The 24,858-nt window shown below is 44.5% G+C and overlaps 1 protein-coding gene across 6 annotated transcripts in view; it reads right to left on the bottom strand.

Moving 5' to 3' along the window:
* CADM1 (cell adhesion molecule 1) overlaps nucleotides 1-6,276 on the bottom strand; it is a gene marked incomplete at both ends in the record, with an annotated part of 314,928 nt that extends 308,652 nt beyond the window's left edge. For all 6 annotated transcript variants that reach the window (XM_084251258.1, XM_084251257.1, XM_084251255.1 and 3 more), the window contains one exon: nucleotides 6,165-6,276. In XM_084251258.1, coding sequence (XP_084107384.1) covers nucleotides 6,165-6,276 — 112 coding nt within the window. The remainder of the gene's footprint in view (nucleotides 1-6,164) is intronic.
* Nucleotides 6,277-24,858: the final 18,582 nt, after the last annotated feature.

Consider the following 24,858-nt stretch of genomic DNA (forward strand, 5'->3'; position numbering starts at 1 on the left):
TGCAGACCTTGGAAAATGGAACCAACCTGTTTTCTGAGAAACTAAACAAGTTCAGAAATTAACACAGAAGCATTCCAATGTGTCTAATTGAAATTAAAAATGCATATTTTAAATCAGTGGGGCAAATATTGAGAAGTAAAAATAGAAACTTCTTCTCTCCCTACTACCCCGCATCTTCATGCCAGCAAAAAACAAACAAAACCCAAAAACCTCCAGCTTCAGATATGGGTTTCACTCCCCAAGAAAGCATTTTGTGACCACCTTAGATACAAAATCCTGGTTGAAATTAGCACCTAGCCAGTTTGGAATAGGAAAAGACACTTTTTCTTTTAAGCCATATATTCACAAAGGCACTTACACCACGGAGGCACTTACTGATAAATATACGAACTAGGTATCGCCAAGGCATCAAACAAAAATAGCCTTTCCTGCAGAAGTCCTCGGATGGAGAGTGTTCATTATGAGAAAACTGGAAATGGCCCATCTCTCCGTGGGTGCTCCCCACAGCCCACCACAGTTGAGGGATTAGCTGCAATTACTGCGTATTTACACAATCATATTTACACAACAATAAAACTCCTCTTATCCGATCCAAACAAAACCTTGCTCAAAATAAACCAAACCACATGCAAAGGTCTCCTCAGTGCAGGCAGTCATCGGCTCTGGCTTGTCCACTTGCTGCCTCTGTATTTTCACCCAATGCAACAAGTCTGCTCCCAAGGCTCCTCAGGAAAGCGAGGGTAGAGCAGACACCGCGCACCAGATGAGAAAACGTCCGTCCAGATAATGACACTGTGACCATAAGAAGGTGACAAGGGGTTGATTCTTACAGCAATTCCTTCTAAAATAGATTATGGAAGAAATGATAGGATTTGTTTAAAATAATCTGGGCAGAGGAGAGGCAGGATGATCACAGAAGCTGCACGGAGGATTACGGCGTTCTTTGTACTCTTGAATATATTTGAAAATTGCTGGAATAAAATGGAAAACAAAAGACAACATTATCAATGTAAAGTCATGTTGCAAGACTCAAATAGTTTTTTCTCCGTAAAAAAACAAACATTCATATTCTCTGCTTAATGAAAAAGACAAGTACATGCTAAGAAAATCAAGATGTGTTCTTGTTCTTGACTAAAGTAACCTTCCTTTTTTCCCTTAGTTATGTGGAACCAGTTCTACTGTTATTATTAATCCCCGAAAAAAAAAAAAGTGAAAAGCTTACTGGAGCCTGTGTTTTGCACCTCTGAATTATTACAGCGACACAAACCCGGGGCTCTCCCCTATGAAGGTACTTTGGACGACATTTGTGTTGCAGCTGCCAAATGAAGTCCAGAGGCTTTAGAATCATTTGTCAACACCAAAGACAACCTCACCAAGAACGGGTCCTTTCTTCCCAGAGGTCACTCTTCTGATCCAAGGGTTTATTACCTAGAGCAACAATTAATCTTCTGCCTTCGGAATACAAACTATTCCTGGCCAAGATGTTGTCTACCTTGGATCCACACTCCTCAAAGGGCATCCCTGCCGCGAGGTAGAACAGAAGGTCCCCCGGCTGGACATCAAGGATCCTGTTTTTCCCATCCACGATCTGAGCTACCTCAACCTGGGATCCGCCATAAAACAAGGTTCTCCTCTCTCTGAGCTTTGGCTATCTCAATGCAAAAGAACAGGATTTTGCTGGATGTTTTCTAATGCCCTCCCCGTTTCAGAAATTCCAAGATCATAAGAATTCCTGAACAGGTAATATTAAGAAAAAGTGCTTTGCTGCTAAAATGATAGATTTTCTATTAAATACTTTTAAATGTAAATATGAGTATTGTATTGGGTGAGTTTCTATATATGTGCATATAGACATATATGTAAGTGTATATATAGACATATGTGCATGAGTATACACACATACACACACACACACAAATGCCATTAAGTGCTTATATGGGACTAATTGCTTCCAATTCAAAGCAGCAAATTTTCAATTCTGCAACAGATGTCGCTGTGTGATTTCTCCTTTCTGTGCTGGATTTTCAGTTAAAAACACCCAGCATAATGGTCAGTACTATTCTTCCCCCAAAAAGAGAGACAGCATTTGAATCCTTTGGACTTATTTCTGATAAATTTTCTTCATATGCTGGTAATTTCCATTCAATTAGTTTCATCCAATTTAAAAGATCCCCACACACAAAAATAGGCCTTTTGTTAAACACGCGCACACACACATTTTGAAAATGTAAATTCTAAGTGACCGATTAGGCATTAAAATGTCACATACAAAAACCCAGAGAATAAGACAGCTTACATTTCACGGCAATATTATAAATTTTTACAGCTGAAAATCATTTCGTAACTTAGTCGGAGGAAGAATGAAAATGAACTTATGAATGGAGCTAAAATGGACCAGGTATAGGCAAAAGTCACTAAAAACACCAAGAGCACCTTAACAATAATGAACATTTTGGATTTTAGTTCTCAAAACACCTCTTTAAAATAAATAGTAAGGCTAATACTATAATTACAAGACATCGTACCAATCTGACATTCGCTATCAACCACTTCTTGACACATGTCATGGAAAAGTGACATCTCTTTCCTTTCAACCAATATATCCTCTGGAACATCAATCTCAACAGGTAGCTAGCACTTTCTTCTGCTGAAATTCAGAGCCAGGAGAAAGGATAGCAAAATCTCCCTTTCGACCCAGGAACCTGTTGTTACCTTCTGGGGTTTTAGAGGGAGCAGAGGGAAATAGCAGTCAGGGAGTCCATAAGAGGACGAAGTCAGTAAGTAAGAGAGGAAGCCCAAGTATCCTGCCCATGGGCTTCTCCTAGGCCCACTCCCCGTCACCAGGAGGGCCACTGGGGAGAACTGGATAAAGCATGTACAACATCCATATGAATAAAGCTCTTTGTTCCAGAGAACTGCCTGCTCTTTTATTCCCCCCTTTTCCGTATTTGTTCATTTCAAAAGATTGCTCAATGGGTCTCTTGTTCCTCCAAAACGTCCCAGGCAAATAATGCAAGCTTGTCTCGTCACACAAGTCACTAAATGAAGCCTTGTGCGTCTTCGGTGACACACTGTAAATATAAAGTGGCATTAATGAGGGATATTTTATCAAAGCTATCACAGACAAGTGCAAGTCCCTCCTGTGGCTATTCAATTTGATGCAGGGAAAGGCAACAATAGCAGGCGGCACTTTTGTAAAGTCCCTATCCTGGTGTACAAGCCCCAACAGGCCACAACAGGCAAAACTCAGCCCCCGTGCCTCCACCCCGCCATCGGCCCCCACCCATCAGCCATCCTTTCTAATCCTAAAAAAGGTAAGTGCAGGGTGCCCAGCCTCGGTCCACTGGGGAAGAGGAACATCACGATGCACCTGAACGGGCATGATTTTACAAAGAGGAGCTGCCTATACAACCCCATTTTAGCTGCATTGCATTAACACCCCGTTTCAGCCAAACATACAGGTGGGATAGGAGATTTTTTATTCCCCCCCAGGGAATGGATGGATCCAGGGGTAGAGGGAAAGAAAGCAGGACCTACTGCACAATGGTCCTCGGTGGCTCTCCGAGGAAGGATGTAAATGGATCAGGCCTAATGAAGTTAGAAGGCAGCACCAACAGGTTTCGCTAATCCTGTGAGTAGGAACTGGAGGCCTCTGAGAAAGCTTGAACCAAGAAGGCTAAGGAAGAAAAAAAGTCTCCCCGTACCCACATGAAATTTATTCTCCAAATAAATTCCTAACGTGGGGCGAGGCCAAGACCCCTTCTCTCGCTCATCACAAAACAAAATGCATTAAAAGAAAAAAAGAAAACATTTAAAGAAAGTCATCTCACCCCCTCACTACAAATCAAACCCAATTACTTTCTAATTTGAACACAATCTGATAACCAGCGTACAAACAGGGATGTACACAAGCGCAAGAAGCTGCTTCCATGGTAACTGGCAACAGAATTTTCTTGTAGCATTGACATGCACGGTTGAGTTCCAGACCGCTCCTTTCTAAGTCAGCATCCATGCCTCGCTGGGAAGGCAACTTCTCACCGCCAGATAGTTACAAATATAGTACGGCTGCTACTACCCTGAGCCTCCCAGGAGCAGGCTTGACAGTGGGCGCAGAACCCGCTCCTGCTCTGCTGCTAAGCGGCCTTGCTCGGCTCGCATTTTCAGTCGCAAGGCAATATCTCCCCACCAGAGCTCCCCTCCGCCCCCCCCCCTTTTTTTTTGCGGCCAATACAAGTCTATTGTTGCCTCTATTATGCGCCAGTTACCGAGCCTTTACTCACGCTCACGTTTACCCGGCACTGGCGCTTTTTGCAATGCAGCAGCACGAGGGACCTCTTTCGGGAACATTTTATTGAACCCATCCAGTCGGAGACATCACCCGAAATGAAGTTGTAACCACCCCGGCGTCGGCTGAACCCAATTATCTCGTAACTCATAAATTAAGAATTCACAGAGGGAAAAAAAAAAAAAAACACAAACACAAACAACATCCGGAGACACTGTCATGCAAGGAAAAAAAAAAAATCCTCTGCTCCGGAATTGGAGCTCCTGCCACCCTCCCACCCCTGCACATGGATCCTCACTAGCTTCCCCCAGCCGAGCTCCCCTGCAAGCTTTGGTGGGGAAGGGAGGGGAAGCCACCAGCCCGGCATCCCCCAAATGGAAACCCAGCACCCCCAGACACCCCCATATCCTACAGCGTGTCTCCTGCGGTGTTTACGTAACTGTGTGTCCTCTAGCGTGTAAACAAAAGGCGCAGCCCCAGCGGAGAGGCGCCGGGGAGAAGCGGGGTGGCCCCAGCACCGCGCCCGCCCTGGCCGGGGGCGCCGCAGGTGGGGGCAGAGCTCGCGGTGTCCTCCGCCACTTGTTGCTCCCGGGTCCTGCCGCTCCCGAACAGCAAGGAGGGGCCGTGCAGGCGCCGTGCCCAGCTGCACCCCCTCCTGCACCTCCCCCCCAGCTCCCCAGACCCCGAGCCCGGCGGTCTCGACTCCGCGCCCGGAGCCCGCAGCGGGCAGCCCGGAGGCGCGCGAACGCCGCGCGCCGCGGTGGCGGGAAGGGGAGGCCGGGCGCAGCAGGGCCGGCCTCTCCACCGGGGGAGAGCTCCGGCTCCCTTTTGTTAGCAAAAGCAAACACTGCCCTCTTCTTTCCCGACCGCGCCAACGCGCCCGGCGCGCGGCGAGCCACACACCGAGCTCCCGCCGCGCGCTCCGCGTCCTGGGCAGGCGCCGGGCGCGCACGGACGCCCCTGGGCAGGTCCCCAAGCCGGCTCGGCGCGCAGGGGCGCGCGGAGGCCCGCGGGGTGCCCGCCGGCCGCAGAGGCCGCGGCGCTCCCCCCGGCACCCCCGGGCTTCCGAACAGGACCGGCAACCTGGGGGTCCTGCGCCCCCACTCGCCGCCGAGGACGCCGCGGGGCGCGCGGGCCGCGGACCTCCGGCTCCTGCCCGCAGAGGCGGGCGCAGCGGCCGCCCCCCGCGGGGCAGGGCCGGGGAACTTTCCCCGCCTGGCGTCGGGCCAAGGAGCCCCGCAACCGGGCGGGGGGCGCGGGGGGCCGCGAGCCGGCTGGGGAGAGACACGAGGGAAGCGCAGTTCGGGGGACGGGGGTGAAAGGCGGAGCGCGGGGAGCGCAGGAGCGAGCGAGCAGACAAGTCTGGGGATGTCCTGTGGACCAGTGAGAAATCACGCTGGAGGCGGCAGCCAGTCAGCCATGGGGAGGCTTGGGGGGGCGGGGGAGAGAATCGGGGGGCCCGCTGGAGAGGCGAAGGCGAAGGGGCAGCCCTGGGGGGAAACGCGAGGACCTGCAAGTTACGGGGACAACGGCGAGTTTGGGAGGGTCCGGAAGGTTTGGGGGTGTCTTCGACCCATCCCTGCCCCCCAAATCCTCCAGCCCGCGGGCTCCCCGTGCTCACTCCACTCCGCACCCCGCGCCGAGCCGGGTGGAAAAGGTGTGGGTGCAGCCGTCCCTGCGGGCTCCGCTCGCGCCCCGCGGGTGTCCATTCCGCTCGGCCCCTGCCCTGGCAGCCCCGAGTTTCCTCTCCACGCGCCTCCGCCTCGGATTTAGGAAGTGGGGGGGAGGTTGTCATGGAAACGTGTCCCCCCTCCATGGCTACGGCTACAGGGGTGCCTGCGAAGATTCAGGGAGCCAGCCGGCCGGTGCCCGCACCTACCTGTGGGGATCAGCGCCGCGGCGGAGAGGAGCAGCAGCAGGAGCCGAAGCTGGAGCCCGGGAGGCGCCGGCGCCGCGCACGGGGACCCGCTCGGCAGCACAGCACTCGCCATGTCGGGCACCTGCCTCAGACTGGCGGCGCTGGCTTCCTCCGGAGCCCGAGCGGACCGCTAATGAGATGCTAATGACATGCGCTGGGGGCGGAGTCGGGCGCGACCAATCACGGCGCCGCGAACCCAACCCGGCTCTCGGAGGACTCGCCCCCTCCCCCATCCCGCCCCCTGGCGCTGGCGTTCGGCTGCGCGCCCGCGCCACCTGGGGGCGGGGCCGGGGGCGGGGCGTATGCAAATATGTTTGGGTTCTATTCGTTTGCGCTTTCCCGGATCAAGGAAAAAGTGTTCTCCCGGGCGCATGGCGTGCGGGGGCCCCGGCTCCAGAGGGCGGGTCTAGCTCCCAGGACACCTTTATTAGGCATGTTTATAGCCATCGCTTTATCAGGCCGACCCCTGGGGTAGCTCCCCAGGAGGCGCCCCTGTACCCTGTACCCCAAGTGCATCTGGCCTGGAAATCAGATGTTGCAAATCTGCGGCACTCACCTTGCACCGAAGGAACAGATCTTGGGGAAACCAGGGCTGCTCGGGAGTGAAGCGTGAGAATGCAGGTCCCCGGATTGACAAAACAATCTGGGAGAAGTGCATGCGTGCTTTGCACGTCCGGCGGAGCGGGAGAGCAGGCTCAACAACCTAGCGGTAGACTTGGGCACAGTTGGGAGAAAGGAGGCAGAGCAGAGCTCTGGGATTTTGGAGTCGCTGCCTTTGCGGTAGATTCTCGGGAAAGGCAGCTCGAGGAAGGGCGGTTCTGGCTCCCCAGCTTGCAGAAAGTCTCCTGCCTCGCGCTCATGCATAGGTGTGTTTAATGCAAATGGCACATATTGCACACATTTAACAAAAAAATCAATTCTGTCAAGGCGTCGGGGTGCAGGGCGGAGGCCGGGTCTGCCATCTTCTGCCTTTAGGACTCAAACCCACCACCCCCTCCTCTTGGCCCCCCACTGCCTTCCAAAGAGGCTGGGGACCGACCAACAGGTGCTTTGAGCTTCCCGGGTCTCTGGGAGAGGCGCTCCCAGCTGCAGGCACCGGCTCCTGCGGACTCGCTCTGCCTCCCCGAAATTGCCTTTGCTTTCTTTTCAACCAGGCAGCCGGCTCTCTTGTTTGTCTGCTTTTTAATTACTTATTTTCTTCCCCTCTAGAAGATCGTGTGCGCTCTGACCCTCTGTTGCTCAAGCATCAAATTGAAGGACGAGCCATATTAAGTGTAAAGGTTTATAATAATTTAAGTATTCATAGAATGCAGAACAATAAGATGTAGGAAATACAATTTGCATAATAAATATCAATATCACAACAGCTAAAACAAACCATGACAAATTATCTGTGGCTAAATGACCAAGAGATTACGGAATGTAAATTGCTAAGTCTGAGCTATAGTCTAGAGGAGCGGCACCAAGTGACTTGCCAGGCCCTCTGTCCTCATCTCGCTAAAAAATAAATAAATAAATGTTACATATCAAAAAGGAAGTCAAGATCTGCCAACCCACCAAATGAGTTATACTTAAAAACAGTCTCCTATTATCCATTATGCATAAACTAATTTCAAGACTGCCCTGTCTTTACAGCTCTGGATAGTCTCCTCTGTAATTATAGGCCCCAATGCAGACAGTCCTCCAGAAGTCCTGGCAGCTCCAGCAGGCAAACAGCTCTGCATGAGGTAGGAAACCATCACCACATGGTCACCAGGATAATGCCCACTCTGCAAAGCCCTAGGTATCCTTATCTCTGGAAGTATAGCTGCATGGTTACTAAACACAAAAGAGTCCCACAAAAAAATTCAAGGCCATGTGTACAATGATAGGCATGTTTAAACTATCAAGTAAGGTCCTATATCCTAGGAAGTCCAGTACCCTAGCACAGAGCCCAGCACATAGTAATACTAATATTTGCTATTATTTTATTACTACTTTTGCATTTACTGAATTTTTTTTAATTTTTTTTAATAGAGGCATGTTTTATTTATTTATTTGTTTGTTTGTTTGTTTGTTTTGTTTATACATGCACTGGGTACAGTCAGAAGTGCAGGAGGGTGAGAGAATTCACCAGAGCCAGAGCGGGGAGCAGAGCAGGCAGAAGGACCGAAGTACACTGCTGAGGGGAGCAGCAGGCGGCAGGAGACGTCTGCGCGCCATGTGGGACCCTCCTCCAGGGGCTGGGGAGCAGCCGGGAATCAAACTGGCGCCGCAGAGGCCGAGGGCAGCTTCGCAACCCAGCGCTCAACCGCTGCGCCACAGGGAAGGCCCTGCATTTACTGAATTTTTATTTCCCATGCATTATCTCATTTAATCCTTGAGCCAGAACCGCATGCTACGAAATATTTTTATCTCCCATTATGTGTGTGTGTGTGTATTTTTTTAAATAGAGTTAGAATGATTAAGAAATTGCCCCAAGGTCAAAGTTTCTAAGATGCAGAGAGCTTATGCAATTAACCATTGTGCTATACTGTGCCTCAGTAAATATTTGTTAAGTGAATGAATAAATTTCACATTATAATGCATGCATCATCATAAGCATAAGAAAGCTACATTTTTAACATAAAGGTGAAAATATGCCAGCAACTCAGAAATATTTTTTTTAAATAACAGGATTGCATTATATTCCTAAGGAAAAGCGTTCCTCAGGAGGCTGCATCTCCAAGCGAATGTAGTCAGGCCCCAGTCCTCCCACACTAGGAACACAGTATGGGGACATTGGAAGATGTGGAGTGTTTTCATCTCCCTTCATTCTCTTGGCACATCAAAGCAACACCTACTCAAATTTCCAGTTGGCAAAGAACAACATGGGACAATTCTGTAGGAAATGCTAATGCTGAATGACTTCCCTCACCAGAAGAATGCAAATAGCACTAGAAACATCCACCCAAAAGTGACACCTGTGTCATAAGACTAAGGAACTTGTAACACTCGATTTCCCAGGTCATGAGAATCATTAGCACTGGGTCTCCATGGAAAGGACCAGAAAATCTGGGATTAAGCTGTTGCTACCCCATCGACTAACCACACTGCTCTCCCACCCCCAGCTCCGTTCACACTGAAGAGCTCGCCAAGGGACTTAACATATGGAACATGTGAAGAACGTATCAAATCCCCGCAGCCGCTAAATACAAGTTATGACTACTCTGGCTTTCTCATAGTAAAGCTCGTCATTTTCTGTTTCCTGGACTAGGACTTCTCGCCAATGACAAGTTCCAACATTTTTTCCCCTTGCTACATGGATTTCACCAATTTTGAAAACCAGATGGTGTTTTTGCCATTTATAACTGATAATCAATTGTTTTGTGAATTTAATTTTTCAAGAAAGAACTGAAATACTTATCAGAATTACAATCTGGGCGCTGCTTGTGTTAGACTAAAATTGCCAGAAGCACCAAGAGCCCAGTTCTTTTTTTTTTTTTTTTTTTCCGGAGAAAACTTTAAGGAGTGAGAGGGAGAGAGACCCTATATTGTTTGCTTTCACTAAAACAGTTGAAAAATAAGGATAAACATATATGAAAAATAAGCATAGGGGGAAGATCATGTTTGAGAAATACATCGACAATAATCAGTGAGGCTAATCACACTGAGCTTTTTAAAGTACTAATTATTTGAGTATCCATATATGAAAATTGATAAAAACAAGTTATTAGGTTAAAAAAAAAAAAGCAAGCAGTATTTGGAATCAGCATTTGGTATGCTGCTGGCTTATTTGAGTACCAGAGGAGGGTGGTTTCATTCATTTATGACTGAATGTTTTTGTCCCCTGCTTAAAAATTCATATGTTGAAACCCTGACTTCAAAGGTGATGATATTTGGAGGTGGGACCTTTGGAAGGTAATTAGGTTAAGATGAGGTCACGATGGTGGGCCCCAGCGATGGGATTACTGCCCCAGGAAGAGATGTCAGGGCTCTCTCTGCAGACACGGGCACTGAGAAAAGGCCAGGAACACACAGCGAGAAGGCTGCCTTCTGCAAGGCAAAGATGTCCTTCACCAGACCTCACCAGGCTGGCACCCTGATCTCAGACGTCTAGCTCCAGAATTATGAGAAAATAAATGTCTGTTATTTAAGCCACCCAGCCTATGATATTTTGTTACAGCAGCCCAAGCAGGCAAAATAATCCCTAAACCTCCACTTTCCTTGTCCAAAGGTATATTAAAATTATATTACTGTCAGTTTTTTATAAATTAAAGTAAGTTAGCAGTGTGTTAGGATATTGGACAGGATAGACCCTTGGTCGTCCTAGTAGGCAGCTCATCTATACTTAGATTAAGACTAAGCAGCTCTTCTTTGGGGGCATCAGTCTATGAATCTTTATGAAATATAAAGCCGGCTAAATCCATACTCCTAAATGAGTAATTAAACACTTTACCCACAGGTTTATTCTTCTAGAATCACAAAGTTGACAGTAAATTCTTGAACATAAAGAGATGAATATCAATTTGAAAGAAAGGGCAATACTGATATAGGTTGCAGAAAAGGACAAATAAACTGGGGAACAACCCCAACACCATGGAAGGGAAATTTGTCATAGAAACCCACGTCATAGTTTGTTCCAATCAGATATCTAGGAATACATCCAGATATATGTGGCTGATTCAAATATATATAGTTGATAAAAAAAATAACTTACAGAACACATCAATGGAGTAGTCACTGTTAAGTTCTAAGTATACAAGTATGAATGAGTCTACTGTCAAGGAACTCAGAGTATAACAGGGAAGACAGGCATACACTACAATTATTACATATGACAAATGCTTGCACAGTATGTGCACACAGTGCTATATGAACAGAGAAGGGAGTGCTATATTCACACCAAAGGGCAAGAGTGAATGTCTGTGTATTGGAGGAAAATTCACACAAGGGACTATTCATGAACTGAGTCTTAGAAATCGAGCAAGACTCCACAGGATAGACAGGGTTTCGGAGGGAATCTGTGACTAGCTGGTAGGTCATTTATAAGACCCCAAAGTATAGGAGAGTATGGTATCTATTTGGGAAATGACAATGATAATGGCTGGATCACACGTTTCCCAAGTTTAAGTGGCAAGAGAAGAAGCTGGGAAAAATATCAAAGGACCGAAGACTGCCCAGGGTGTCAGGTGGTTATTGCAGGCTCTGGGAATTCATTGGATTAGTAGAATTTCATGGTCAGATTTACATCCTAGAAAGATTATTCTAGTGGCATCATGGTAGAAAAGTCATAAAATGAATCCTAGATTAATTGTAGCATTCGAGTAGATCATGATACCAATTATCTGAGACAGGTACAGAAATAAGGACGAGTTCTGTTTTGTTGCTTATTGTTTGCTTGGGGGATAGCAGTGGGAAGAAGATGATGATTTCACTTTGATGGAAGTGGGCTTTGAGATATCTATGACATATTTAGCCAGATAATAATAAATCATATGAAATGCTGATTTAGAACCCAGGAGAGTGTCTGAGCTAGAAGTCAAGAGCATGGAGATGGAAGCTGAAGTCATAGACTTGGACAGGGGTAGGATTGGGGATGGCCACCTAGAGATAGTCTATTGAAAACTTCTAAAAATAAACCATGAGCACTGCTATAATGAGTACTAATTTATAGTTGTTGTTTTCATCCATTCATTCATTCACACAAGGTCACATTGGTTGTCATCACTGTATGAGATTCAGAGGATAAGGTTTAAACCTCCCCAAACTGCATCACCTTAACCCACTAGTTTTTTAAAGAGCAGAAAGAACTTGAAAAGGATGGACATGGGGGTAGGAAAATAACAAAATGAGAGTCAAACAAGGAAGAGGCAGTGATTATTCATGTCAATTGCTATAAAGAAGTCAAATAAACAGATTTCACAAAAATTATCAAGAGCTGAATTTAGAGATAAAAACCCACGTCATAGTATGTGATCAGCTTTTAGACTTGGTGTAAACAGTTTGATTAAAGTTTGACTCAACAAGAGAGAGAGGTGTGCTAATTTTGTTTATCTTGCCAGTAGGGCAGGAAGATGTGATTTGCTAGTGATTTTCTAATATGGGAGAAATAGCTTTAGAGTTTTTCAATTTGACATTCAATTTCATTGACACTGACAGACAGCCTTGGGTGGGATAGAGGGATTGTTGCAACTGAGCTAACTCAACTAATTATCACAAATAGACCTTAGTTTTTATTGCCAAGCTAGAATGTGATTGGTCATGAGGCTGCAAAAGTTTCTCCTATACTTTAAAAGTCCTATTTTCCTGATATAATATCATAATTGTCAGATCTAGCTTTGCGATAATTCCATAGCAATACAGCGCAACTACCCAGGCAGCAGGATTTCAGCAAGATCCATTAAAAACAGATATTGATATCTATAGATTTTCATAAAGCTGTAAATATAAAATGGCCATATTATGAATATGAGATTATATCATTCATGCTGCTAAAGGTGAATAGTAAACTAGCTTTTTGTAATATGGCTTATAAACAGGACAAGTTCCGAATAGAAATTGTCTTGATCTCTCTTGCAGTCCCAAACAGAAAAAAAAATGTAGGGGAAAGTTCTCAAAGCCCATCTTAAGATGGTTCCACCTAAGTGTCAGTGTGTTCTTAAAACTTTCAAATGATACTCAAATCCCTCAACTGCATTTGAATCAGATATTCTACTTTTGTATCTTCTTTCTGATTACCCCTCCCTAACTACTGGGCTCTTAGGATTTTGTATTTTTGCACCAAAGTACCCATGTTTATTCATTCTTTAAATTCTGTCAACTTAAATCAAACCATTGTCTGACTTCTAAAACACCAAACCCTAAATTTCCAAAGGACTGCATGTAGTTTAGCCATGCAACTCACATTAAAATCAATGTCTGACTAAATCCCATGTAACTTTGAAAATGTAGGGGTTTGTCAAAAGGGTTCCAGAAGAGGAATAATCATCTGACTCTTTTGCAGATTTAGGAAGGTTTTTTTTTTGTTTTCTTCTTTTTTAAAAGTTATTTCAACTCTCCAAGGATACCCTTCTATCTGCTAGCAGGAAACCCACGTGGCGCTTTGAATATCCCCTTCTACCTGTCCCCAGACTGTGAAAACTGAACTTCAGTTTGTTTAAAGATCATGTTTTGAAGAAAAGCAAGGCTTAATTTCAGTCTTTTATGTTCGTTGACAGCATTGTCACTTGCTAAGCTATTTCTCTAAGACTTTCGTTACAGTACTAATATCTCTCTCTATATTTTATTTATGTGGCTTGGTCTGTAATGAATAACACATTTATGCAAAAATCGCAATATATCTACAAGATGCCAATATACAGAACTGGCATACTCTCCTGCACTGCAGTTAATAAAATGTGGTAAATAGCATATAGTTTCAGAGGCAATTAGTACAGTTCATGACTTCAATTACAAAAAAAAAAATACCCTCATGATTTCTAATAATTGTTGTTTATCTTTCATCTAAAGTGTTCCTCTTGTCTGTGTCAGCTTTGGCCCAGAAAAGCATTGCCAGTGGGGAAAGTATACAGCTGCTGCTTGCCACACTAGGACGAGAAAGAGAAATCTCGGATCAGGACCGAACAGCCCACTATTGTTCTTGGAGAGATATTCCGTGGGACTTTGAATTGATCTTAGTCTGCTGCACCATCCACTCATGTGCTCCCACCAGAGTCAATTACCTGGCTTCTCAGTTCACACAGCCAACCTGAGGAGTACAATTTGCTTGCTAATGCAAAGCAGGAGAAAATCTTATGAAGTCGATTCAGATTTAGGTAAGGTTAGCAATTCCGAGTTGGTAAGGTCTCAGGCATATTAGTCTCCTAAGAATCACTTTGTAAAGCAAGATCATCTTACTGTCAGATGCTACCAACTCACTTCATTGGATTGCAGTCCCCTTTGAGCTGAAACAAGCACAAGGGGGGTTCCTGGTCCTTTTTCCAGCCTTCCATCTCTAGGCAATGCCAGTGGGTCTGTGTTCTGCTTCTAAGGGAACTCCCAAGGAGACAAGCCGTCCAGAGAACCTAGAAACCTCATACTTGATATTTAAATTATTCTGGTCCCTCTTCTCAAACTTACAAAGCATCCATCACACTTGTACTCAGGGAGACGATGTTATGCTGGTAAATTACATATGTTCGGCATCTAGTGCAAATAGAATTTCTGATTTACAATTTACAAAATTATCTCTTCCACCCTCTGGGTTTGCATTGTGGCTCATCCAGGGGCTTTTACTCAATATGTGTTTTGTTATGAAAATGAAAAAGAAAAAAAGAAAAAACCCTCCTCCTTCCTTCTCCCCCTCCTCCATGGAATGCACTAATAAAACAGTCTTTTGATTTAGAAGAAATTCTACTGAGGACCTCAAGGCAAGTCATCAAGGCATTGCAAGCATCACTTCTTCATTATCGGAATCTTTTCCCAGTTGGCAGGGCTTTCTAGAGAGCCATATGCTTTCAAAACCAATGATAAAGGGGTACTTGGAATAAACAGAAGAGCCCCTAGTCAGCAAATACCTTGGATTGCCATGGATTGTGACTTTTAAAGTCAGTTCCTAGGTACTCAGCCTTTTTATCTTCAAATGTTCAAAATTAATTTGCCGAACCACGCAGATGGGCTCTCTTCCCTTACTAAAATTGTCTTTAAAATCACTGAGGTTTAGACTTGTTTTCTGTATAGAAACAGAGGGTAGGTTATTTCTAGTGTTTTTGTTTTTTAACTATATCATTGATTGATTTATTTTGAATAATTGAGAAAAGAGATGTGTTTTGCAGAGGGCAAGAAGGCTGCAGCTAATGCATGGACAGCAAGCATACAATACTAGCTTAGCTCAATTATCTGGGGTCTGGGAGACTCCAACCTGCCCGTCACTGTTTCTCCCAGGCAGGCTAAGAATCACCCAAATGGAACTGGTTTGCTGAATCAGGTCACAATGGCCAATTCCATGTTCTCATCATTGCAAAAAATCATTCCTCTACTCCAAAAAGCATTGCAAATAAACACAAAAAAGAAAAGAAAAAGCTCACCTTCTCCATAGAAAGACTTAACCTGGAAAGATGACTTAGCACTCTTGTTCCCTAGCAGTACCTGCAAAGCTCCAAAACTCAAAATCACCAGAGGAACACCGGGAGAAAGATCTAGAATCAAATCAAGAAGACCAAGAATGTATTGGTCTTCCTCAGAGATTGACTACCAGAACATGCACATGAAAAAGACAGAAAATCTTCTGGGAAGAATTTGAGGATGACACCCTTTCAAGAACGGCTTGGGTGTGAGTGTATTCAGACACCAATACATTTGTCTTTCTGATCTCTTGCCTTACACCTTAACAATTTGTCTCTAAGCTGTCATTTTGTTTACTCCTCGTCCTTCAAAAACACCCACCACACACATGGTTCTGACCTGGGACATTGTCTATAATTAAGCTTCACTCCCAGCCAAGGACTTTTCCCCAAATACCGTTAGTTTGTAAGGAAATATATCAACTGACATCTGTATGTAATACAGATTATTAATACTCACTAATAAATAACCTCTTTATTTCAGAGTATTTACAATATATTTCTTTAGTTCTCTATCCTCCAGAAAATACATCCTTTAGAGATACTTTGCATTTCAGTTGAGCCCTCCAGTCTTCTTATTTTTTCATAATTTAAATTAATTTATTTATTTTTATTTATTTTATTTTTATTTTTATTTATTTTTCCATAATTTAATTTAATTTATTTTTGAAACCTCCAGTCTTGAATTATTTCCTGAGGGTGAGAACCACCTTGGTGAGATGCTAATTCTATTACTATTAAGCTTGCTTATTAATGCTAGAACTCTATGCTAGAACTCTAACCATGCTACAGTATGTGATGGTTTGCCTTATGTGTTTAAGATATTCTTTTTTAAAAGTTCTCTCTTTTCTTTCTCCACTGATAAGTATATCATGCGTGGGCCCTTCCTAGCAGAAAATTTTGAAATAGGCTTATTTTGATCCTAAAAAGGTTAAGGGCACCCTATTTGAATTTTTGCTGAGGGGATCCAGATTGTCAAACTACTTCACTGGATAAAAGGAATAATGCAAATAGAATCTGTATTCAAATGCTACATTACTGTTTTTCTTTTGTTTGAAATGCATTTTGACAAAGGTATACACGTTTTAATCAGAGCTGAGAAGTACAGGATAAGATAAAAGCATCAATATTTCCCTCAAGGTTTAAGATATTTTTTCTGAATATTTCTCTCCATGAAGTTCAAATGTTGAAAGAACCTGCCTTCATCTTCCTTCACAATTGCTTTCCTGGGTATTTTAAAATTAATCAGTCAAGTAAATATGTCTTGACCAATACTCTATGCCTGGCACTAAGAAAGATACAAGCTATATGAGACATGATTTCTTATCTGAAAGAAGTTATAATTGAGTTAAAGAGGCAAGATTGGTGAACAGTTAACTGTTTGGGGCAGTCTATGAACAGTATCTAGTATGTAAAGGGAAAAGCTAGGTAAATATATTAAAACCCTGCTAAATGATTCCTTATTGTACAGATATAGTTTGAGAACCAGCTAAGTCCCTTGTCACAGTTAAACCAAGAGATCGTATACAATATCTTATGTAACCAAATTAAAAAACAAACAGTATTGCACTTCTACATGCAAATAGAATACCTGCTAATATTGATGCCTTGTTCATCTCAGATGCCAACTTGAAAAAAATAACTTCATGCTAAGTGTATATTTCATGTCATATAAACAGGTATCTTCTCTGTTCTTGTCCTTTTCTCATTTCTTCTTTGCCATTCAAAAACCTGAAGGACGTGGTAGCTGACCACTTGATGGTCCTCCAAACACCCAGGTCCTCATCCGTGGAGCTTGTGACTATTCCTTGACAAGAGAGCGTATACGGAACAGTGACCTTTGCAGATGTGATTGAGGTTAGGATCTTGAGCTGGGGAAATAATCCAGGGACCCTCAATGCAATCACATTTATCTTTCTAAGAGGAGGCAGAGGGAGATCACACACACACACACACACACACACACACACGAGGCAATGTGAACACCTAGCAAAAGGAGATTTAAAGATGCCCAAGTACTGTGGCCCCAGACCAAGAAGTATCAGCTGCAGCCAGAAGTTGGAAGCGAAAAAGGATAGATTCTTCCCTGAGGTTCTGCTGCCCATGCGTGTCTGCCAACACCTTGACATTGGCCCATGGATACTGAGTTTGGACTTTCGACTTCCAAAATGGTGAGAGAATAAATTTATCTTCTTTTAAACTGCCACATTTATGATAACTGGATACGGCAGCCTCAAAAATTGAAAACAGATAATAACGCTGACTGGGTGTTTGCTGTGAGTCAGTTATACTATATCAGACATTTAATTCTTGTGATAATGAAAGTACTATTATTATTATCATCCTCCTCATCATCCACCTATGGATGGGAAGACTGCAGCACAATAGGTGATGTAGCTTGCACGATCTATTGACTTCAAAGCCCATGCTCTTTGCCCACTGCCATCCTTCCCCTGCTTTCCCTTTCTGGATTTGTCACTCCTTGAGTCAGGTTAGGATCACCCATTCCCTGTGAAGTGTCACCAGCTTCAGCGTGGACATGTGAGGAGTTCTTTCTTTTTGTCTGCTCCACAGGCTGCATTCTAATCTAACACATACGCTCAGCTTCTGACTTAGTTTAAAACAAAATAAAACAAAACACCACTGCCTTCTTGCTGGGGAATCTGACAGTGATCTGGGCCCAAGAGCCGCCTGCGCACAGACCTTGTGACTTAGCCACGACTGCCTGGGGCAACTGTGTCCCAGTCCCAGACTGAAATTTTCCTCCTGGTTTCTGCAGCAAACACTTATATCTGATGTGCAGCTAGTTAACATTTTGGCAAAGGAGGATTTCTAGAAGCAAAAAGGAGCTGCGGTAGGGAAGGAGAGTTAATTTTGTCTCTTTCCCCTTCCTTCCTTTGATGGCTACCCTGGTCTTTGAAGTTGGGTAAATACACAGCATGGTGGGAGGAGATGCCAGCTGCCCAGACACCACTGGCAGAACACTGAAGAGCTGTTGCCTTCCAGCCCCAGCCTGGGAGGTGTGCCCTGTCGCAACACTCCTTCCCCTGGGGCATTAGCATGGGGAGCTGTCAAATAATGAGTCTCAACCCGCATCTTGCTTGTGAGGCCTTAACCTGGATCAGCTCTGGGCAAGGGCCTTCTGACTCCAGCGTTGCCTGCTCCTAGGAGGGCCTCCCCCGACAGGTCGTCAACCGTGACCTGAGAAAAAACTGGAAAAAGCCATCACCTCTCTCTTTTCTGCTCATTTAGCCCCTCCTCTGTGTACCACCTCCTCGGAAAATTCTTTTGCAGAATCAGAGCTAACCTTTCTATGTCATGTTCTTTCCTTTCTATTAAAATGTCAACTTCTTTCATGGTCTGTTCATGCCACAGCATTTATTAAGCACCTATCATATACAGTGCAACATGTTAGGGTTTGTGCTACCATAAGGTTTCTCTTGGTGCCTAAGTGTGAGCCACAGCAGCTGCAAGGCAGGGATCTCACGCCAGTAGCAAAGGGCTGTGAGTAGATTTTCTTGCAGGAGAAAATATACCTCTTAAGGATAGTTTCTCAGGAAGCAGACACACCTAGATGCCACCAAAAGTATTCTAAGGATTGCCAGACAAGTGGAACCAACCACCAACAACAAAAAAACCTATGAGACAGTTCAACTTTACTGACTAAATGATGGAAACACCCAAAGCAGGCGATCAAAGCATGGAGGCAAACACAATCAAGTGCAAGAGAGGAAACTTGGAGAGGGAGAAAGACATGGAGACTGGACAAAATCATGTAGTCAAGACTCTGTGGAGGCCCCAGGGGGAAGGGCCATGCTCTGCTATCCGCAAGACTAGGAGACAAAGATGATAAAATGCATGCCCCCTCATAAAGAAGATACACATCAGCCAGGAACAAGTTCAGGTAGAAACTTCTGGAGCTTGTTACTGGATCTGTTAATATCACCCTTCTCTCCTTGGAACCTGAGTTAAAATCTCATCTTCCCAAGGAGACTTCTAGCTCAAGAAACAATATTAATATTGCTACCATGCATATTAAGGATAATGATAATAATTAAATAAGTATTAAATAATACTCACCATAGACATGCCAGGGTTTATACTAATTCTTATATCCAATCTAATACTCTGTTACAGGACGATATTCTTTTTTTTTTTGGTGTAGAAGAACTGGGGTATAGAGGTGCTGGGAGGGTGAGAGGATTCACCAGAGACAGAGTGAGGAGCAGAAGAGGTGGATTTACTGAAATACACTGCTGAGGGTGAGACAGGAGAGGTCTGCTGTGCCATGTGGGTTACTCCCTGGCCAGGGATCGAATCCAGGCTGTAGTGGTGATAGTACAAAGACTAACCCCTAGGTCACCAGGAGGGGCCCAGGAAGATACTATTCTTATTCACAGTTCCTTGTCTATAGATAATTGAGTTGGAGATATTAAACAGTGTACCCAAAGTAGCCATTAGTAAGTGGTGGGACCAGTTAGAAACTAGTTAAGACCTAAGTATGTCTAATTCAGAAGTTCATGTTAGATACACGGTAAAGAATATGGAAATAGACACGTTCCCCTTCAGCATCATCCTTCTGGAGCTGGGTCTCTGCAATCACTCTTTGGTTCTCTCTAAATCCTCTGATGTCATGACATGCTTTCGACCAATTTCTTTCCATTACTCTTTCTAGAAATGCAGGCCCATTGTCCCAGAAAGCAGTGATGCTTATCACACCATCTGTAATATAAAAAGTTTCCATCCCTCTGTAATTCTGTTTCCTGGACCATTTCTTTGAACACACCTTGATCATCTGAGAAGCCTTTATTTTAACACTCGGCATAATACTACTCATCCTTTCTTCATGGTAGATGCATGTACGTGGTGCATATACTACTACATGTACGATTTTTCCTTAGTCATTGAGGTTCAAAAGCAGAATACAAAATAGATGGCAAGAAGGCAAACCACAGGTCCGTCCACAGCTCAGCAGACAAGTGCCCTGGGGGCTGTAGCCCTCCAGTCATCACCAAGATTAGACCCTCTGCTAGCTTAGCTCAGTGGTTCTCAGTGGCTCTACATCTTCACTGTGCATCAGCATCACCAGGGGGCTTGTTCAAACACAGATTACTGGGCCCTGCCCCCAGAATTTCTGATTCAGTAGCCATGGTAGAGCACTAGGATTTGCATTTCTAATAAGTTCCCGGATGCTGCTGAGATTGCTGATCTGGATGCCACAAATTGAAAACCTCTGGTGTCAAGAAAGGGATGTATATACTCACTTGAAGACTAAATAGTATTATAATCAATCTGGGCTGCATGGGACTGTGCTAAATGGAAGGGAGGAGGGTGAGAGAAGAAGAAAGAGTGTACATGTATGTGCATCATGATATACATGAACATGTGTGTACAACTGTATGTAATACCATGGATATATAACTGTCCAAAGCCTTTCCACTCATATCATTTCTTTTCCATCCTTACAAATTCTCCCCCAAACTGGCTGTGCATGACATAGTGCATCACACAGCCCACGGGCTCTGAGGTCAGACAGACCTTATTTAAATGCCCAATCTAACAACCACTAGCTCTGCCACTTTGGACGACCCACTTTAAGCTCTTTCACCTCATTTCCTCGTTTCAAATTGAGAAAGAGGATCTTGTGCTCCGTGGCTTTGTCATGAAGGTTAGTTGAGATAATGCAGGAGAAGCTCTTCGCACACAGCCTGACATTGCTGTGCATCCATGAACGCAGTGCATGACTCATCCATGAACGCAGTGCACTCGCTCTAGCCCTCCAGCTAAGGCACTAAAGAACAGGGCCTGGCTCACGGAACCAACCTGCTGGGGGCAGAGCGGAGTCTCTTGACTGCCAGGCCCTCATTCCCCTTTGGCAGAGCTCTGCACAGTGGATTCTGTAGGCAGCCTTGGGAAGGGGAGACCTGGGTTAATGAACCCTGGGGGCATGGAGGTCTTTTATGCCCCATTTTAAAAGCAAACAGAAAACTCTTCATAAATCGTTTGAAGGAAAGCTGCACGTATTCACAGCTGCCCAGCACAAAAATACCTCTGAGCGCAGCTTCTGTTTGTCCCTTCCCGGCTGAACGTAAACAGGAATCATCCTAGGCCAATCCTTACAGACCGAGAAGACGCCTTTCTTCCACCTCAGGGGCAAAAGTCAGGTGTTCTCTTGTTCCTTTTCCTTTTCCAAACAAGAAAGTGTCTATTGGTCACTTACTCTTGTTGGCGCATGGAAATCATGCGACAGTTTCGATACACTTCAGTTTTGAGTCTTTTTGATTTAATTATGGGAACCCAAACTTTTCTTCATTAACATAAATTTCAGGCATTGGCTGCAGGCAGAGAGAAATGAAAAAAAAACTGAAGAGAATGCTGGATACCCCCTCTCTTTGCCTCAGACATTGCAGCAATGGACTAGAAACTGTTGAATTCTTTTCTCCAGCTTAGTGAAGGATGTGTGGGGAGTGGGGTGGTATTTGGAGGTTGTGGGACTCCCAGAATTTCCATCACCATCCCCCCAGGTTCCCCAGGTAAACATGCAGGTAAAGTCAATGTGCTTGTCTTGCCCCCAGAGTTGCAGGACAAGTCTCCCAACTGCATTCAACCAGACTGTCATCCTTATACTCCTTCATTACAGAAATTCTAGAATGGTCAGTCACTGTTTCAGACCCTCTCTCTGCCCTCACCCTCCCTTTCTTACCTGACTACACATTAAACTCCTTTTTCTCATCTAGTACATGAATTTGTAAGAATTGCTTAGCTTTCGGTAGTCTTAGGTGCCCCAACTTCGTTTATTTTTAAAGAAATATTTATTTATGCATACAAGAACTGGGGTACAGGCCAGAGGGATGAGAGGATTCACCAGAGACAGAGCAGGGAAGAGAACAGGCAGACTGACTGAAATACACTGCTGAGGGGAGCAGCGGGCAAGACAGGAGAGGTCTGCTGCGCCATGTGGGTCACCTCCCTGACCGGGGATTGAACTTGTATTGCATTGGCTGTGGATCACTTCACAGTGCTGAGACTTAACCCCTTGCACCACCAGGAAGGCCCACGGTGCCCCAACTTTGAAACAGAAGGCACATTGGGAACAGAATGATAGCAGATCCTAGAGAGAAGATTCCTAGGACAGAGTCTGTACCGATGGACACAAATGGATTGGATTTGTTCTGTCTGTCAGTCTGCCATTTGGTCAACCATTAAAACAAACATAGCATCCACTAGGAGCCCAGCATTAAGCCAGTCACTGGAAATTCTGACCAGCAAGGCACTGCTCTGCTCCTCATGAAGCCCACGGTCTACTGCAGCAGCTCTCGGCCCTGGACAGCACAGGGAGCTTCTCTGGCCCCTACCCAACCCTCCTGCTTTGGAGTCTCTGGGAAGGAATAAGTTTTTATTAAACCCCTCTGATATGTCTGAGATATTCTCAGCAATGCTGAGAGCCAATCCAGAAGTTCAACCTCTCCCTGGCCTTCCCTCCCACTCTCCCACAACATCAAATCTGGTTTTTCCCCTTCCTTCCCTTTGCTGAGGAAGAGAGCACAGTTTGGGCTTTCTGATACATTCTTTGTTATTTTTTTTAAGATTTATTTATTTATGCATACAAGAACTGGGGTACAGGCCAGAGTTGTGGGGGTGAGAAGATTCACCAGAGACAGTGGGAAACAGAACAGGCAGAATGACTGAAATGCACTGCTTAGGGGAGCAGCAGGTGAGTCAGGAGAGGTCTGCTGTGCCATGTGGGTAGCTCCCTGGCCGGGGATCAAACTCGGGCTGTAGTGGCTGAAATAGCTTCATAGGTTGTGTCTTAACCCCTTGCTCCACCAGGGAGGCCCCCATTCTTTGTTATTTTATGTATTAGTTAGTATATAATATTATTTTGGTCATAATCTTTGCTGCCTAGTATCTTGGTACACATCCCTCTTATTTCTTAGATTGCTGTGATGATAGAGAAGCGTCTCATTGCATCTTCTTTGTTAATAATGACTTTGCCTGTAGACCTTACTATGTCGTCTGGCTTAGAGTTCCCATTTTTCTAGAACATGGTTGTTTTCCTGGGGTTCATGTTAATTAATGTAACACATTGTCATAATTTCCCATCTATATCAGGATAGTTACTGGTTGGCAATAAGGTCTCTTTGGGTGCCAGAGGCCTTATGACTACTAAGTTTATACCAAGTGCTGTAATTATTATAATGATTTATCACTCAAAAAACCCTCAATAGTACAACTAAGTCCTTCAAAGAGTCATCCAATTTAGCTCTGAATCAATACCAAATGTTATCCAAAAGTCAAGTTCTGTTGTAAGACACTAGACCCATGAATGATCAATAGACAGATAGACAGATATGCAGGCTAGATGCTGGTCAGTTATAATTCTAAGCTGCCAGTTTAAAAAAGAAAGGAAAAGAAAGGAAGAAAAAGGTTAAAATCCCTAGATTGGATGGAATGAGCTGAAGTGTTTTCAAATGGATTTGAGAAACTGAACTGTTCCCAGGCGGAAAGATGAAATGTGAAGCTGCAGTCAGTCTGGCTTGCTGGCTAGCCTAACCTTTTTACTGCCGGATAATGAGGAATCAGCTATAATTTAGACACAGTATTCTTTTCACAGATTATATTGAGGTTTGGGGTGGGGGAAGAGAGGGGAAGAGAGAGAGACTCACTTTATGGCCTCACATCATCTGGCTCCGGCAGAAACGACTACTCTGCCCTCCCCAGGAGACACATCGGCGAGTGTTGCCCTCTGTGTTGTTGTGACGAATTTCAAGTCAAGAGGGTGCTTGGATTGGATTTATTACAACTAGAAGAAAAGAAATTGTAATCTTTATGAGCCAACGACATGGAGCCTTATAAGATGAGGAGAAGGGATCATTTTGAGTTGAAAGCAAATGAGATTACTGGGGTCAAATCCTTTAGCAAAGACAACAAATCTTTGGAGTGTTCTTCACATTTCACCACTCCCCACCACACCCCCAGTTGGCATTAACATTTAAGTGTTTGTATTTAAAATATATTTATGGAGTAAAATGCCCCAAAGGTCAAGCAATGAATGGATGGGAGATGGGACGCTACTAAAGGAATTCACTGGTTCAGGTGTAAAACCAAAGCTGACCTTCACTTGCTAAGCGAATGGAAAGGGACCTCGCCTGGTCATCTGGGCAGGTATTAAGTCTCCAGGTGGGTACACACCCAAGCCATTCCTGAAAGGGCGTCCTATTCTCAAATTCTCCCAGGGAGGAGATTTTCTGGCTTTTTCATTTGCTTGTTCTGTTATTCAGTCTCTGAGCAAGACCTTATGTCTGTCTGAACTCTGGCTTACAAGTTAACAACTTGTCTCTAACCAGTCATTTTTGTTTGATGAGTCCTAGCCTTTCAAAAACACCCACCACCCAGATGGTTCTGACCTGGGGCAGTGTCTATAATTAAGTTTCACTCTTAGCCAAGGATCTTTCCCTACCTTTAGCTTTTCAGGAAAAGTATGACCTGACATCTCTATGAAATGTGCAGGTTATAGCCATCTTGCTATAGATGTGTTCTTTCTGTTCCTCACCCAAAGGAACCAGTGTGGTCCCCACCTCCAAATTCAAGTC

Source organism: Talpa europaea, assembly GCF_964194135.1.
Source record: "Talpa europaea genome assembly, chromosome: 12".
NCBI classification, from domain to species: Eukaryota; Metazoa; Chordata; class Mammalia; order Eulipotyphla; family Talpidae; genus Talpa; species Talpa europaea.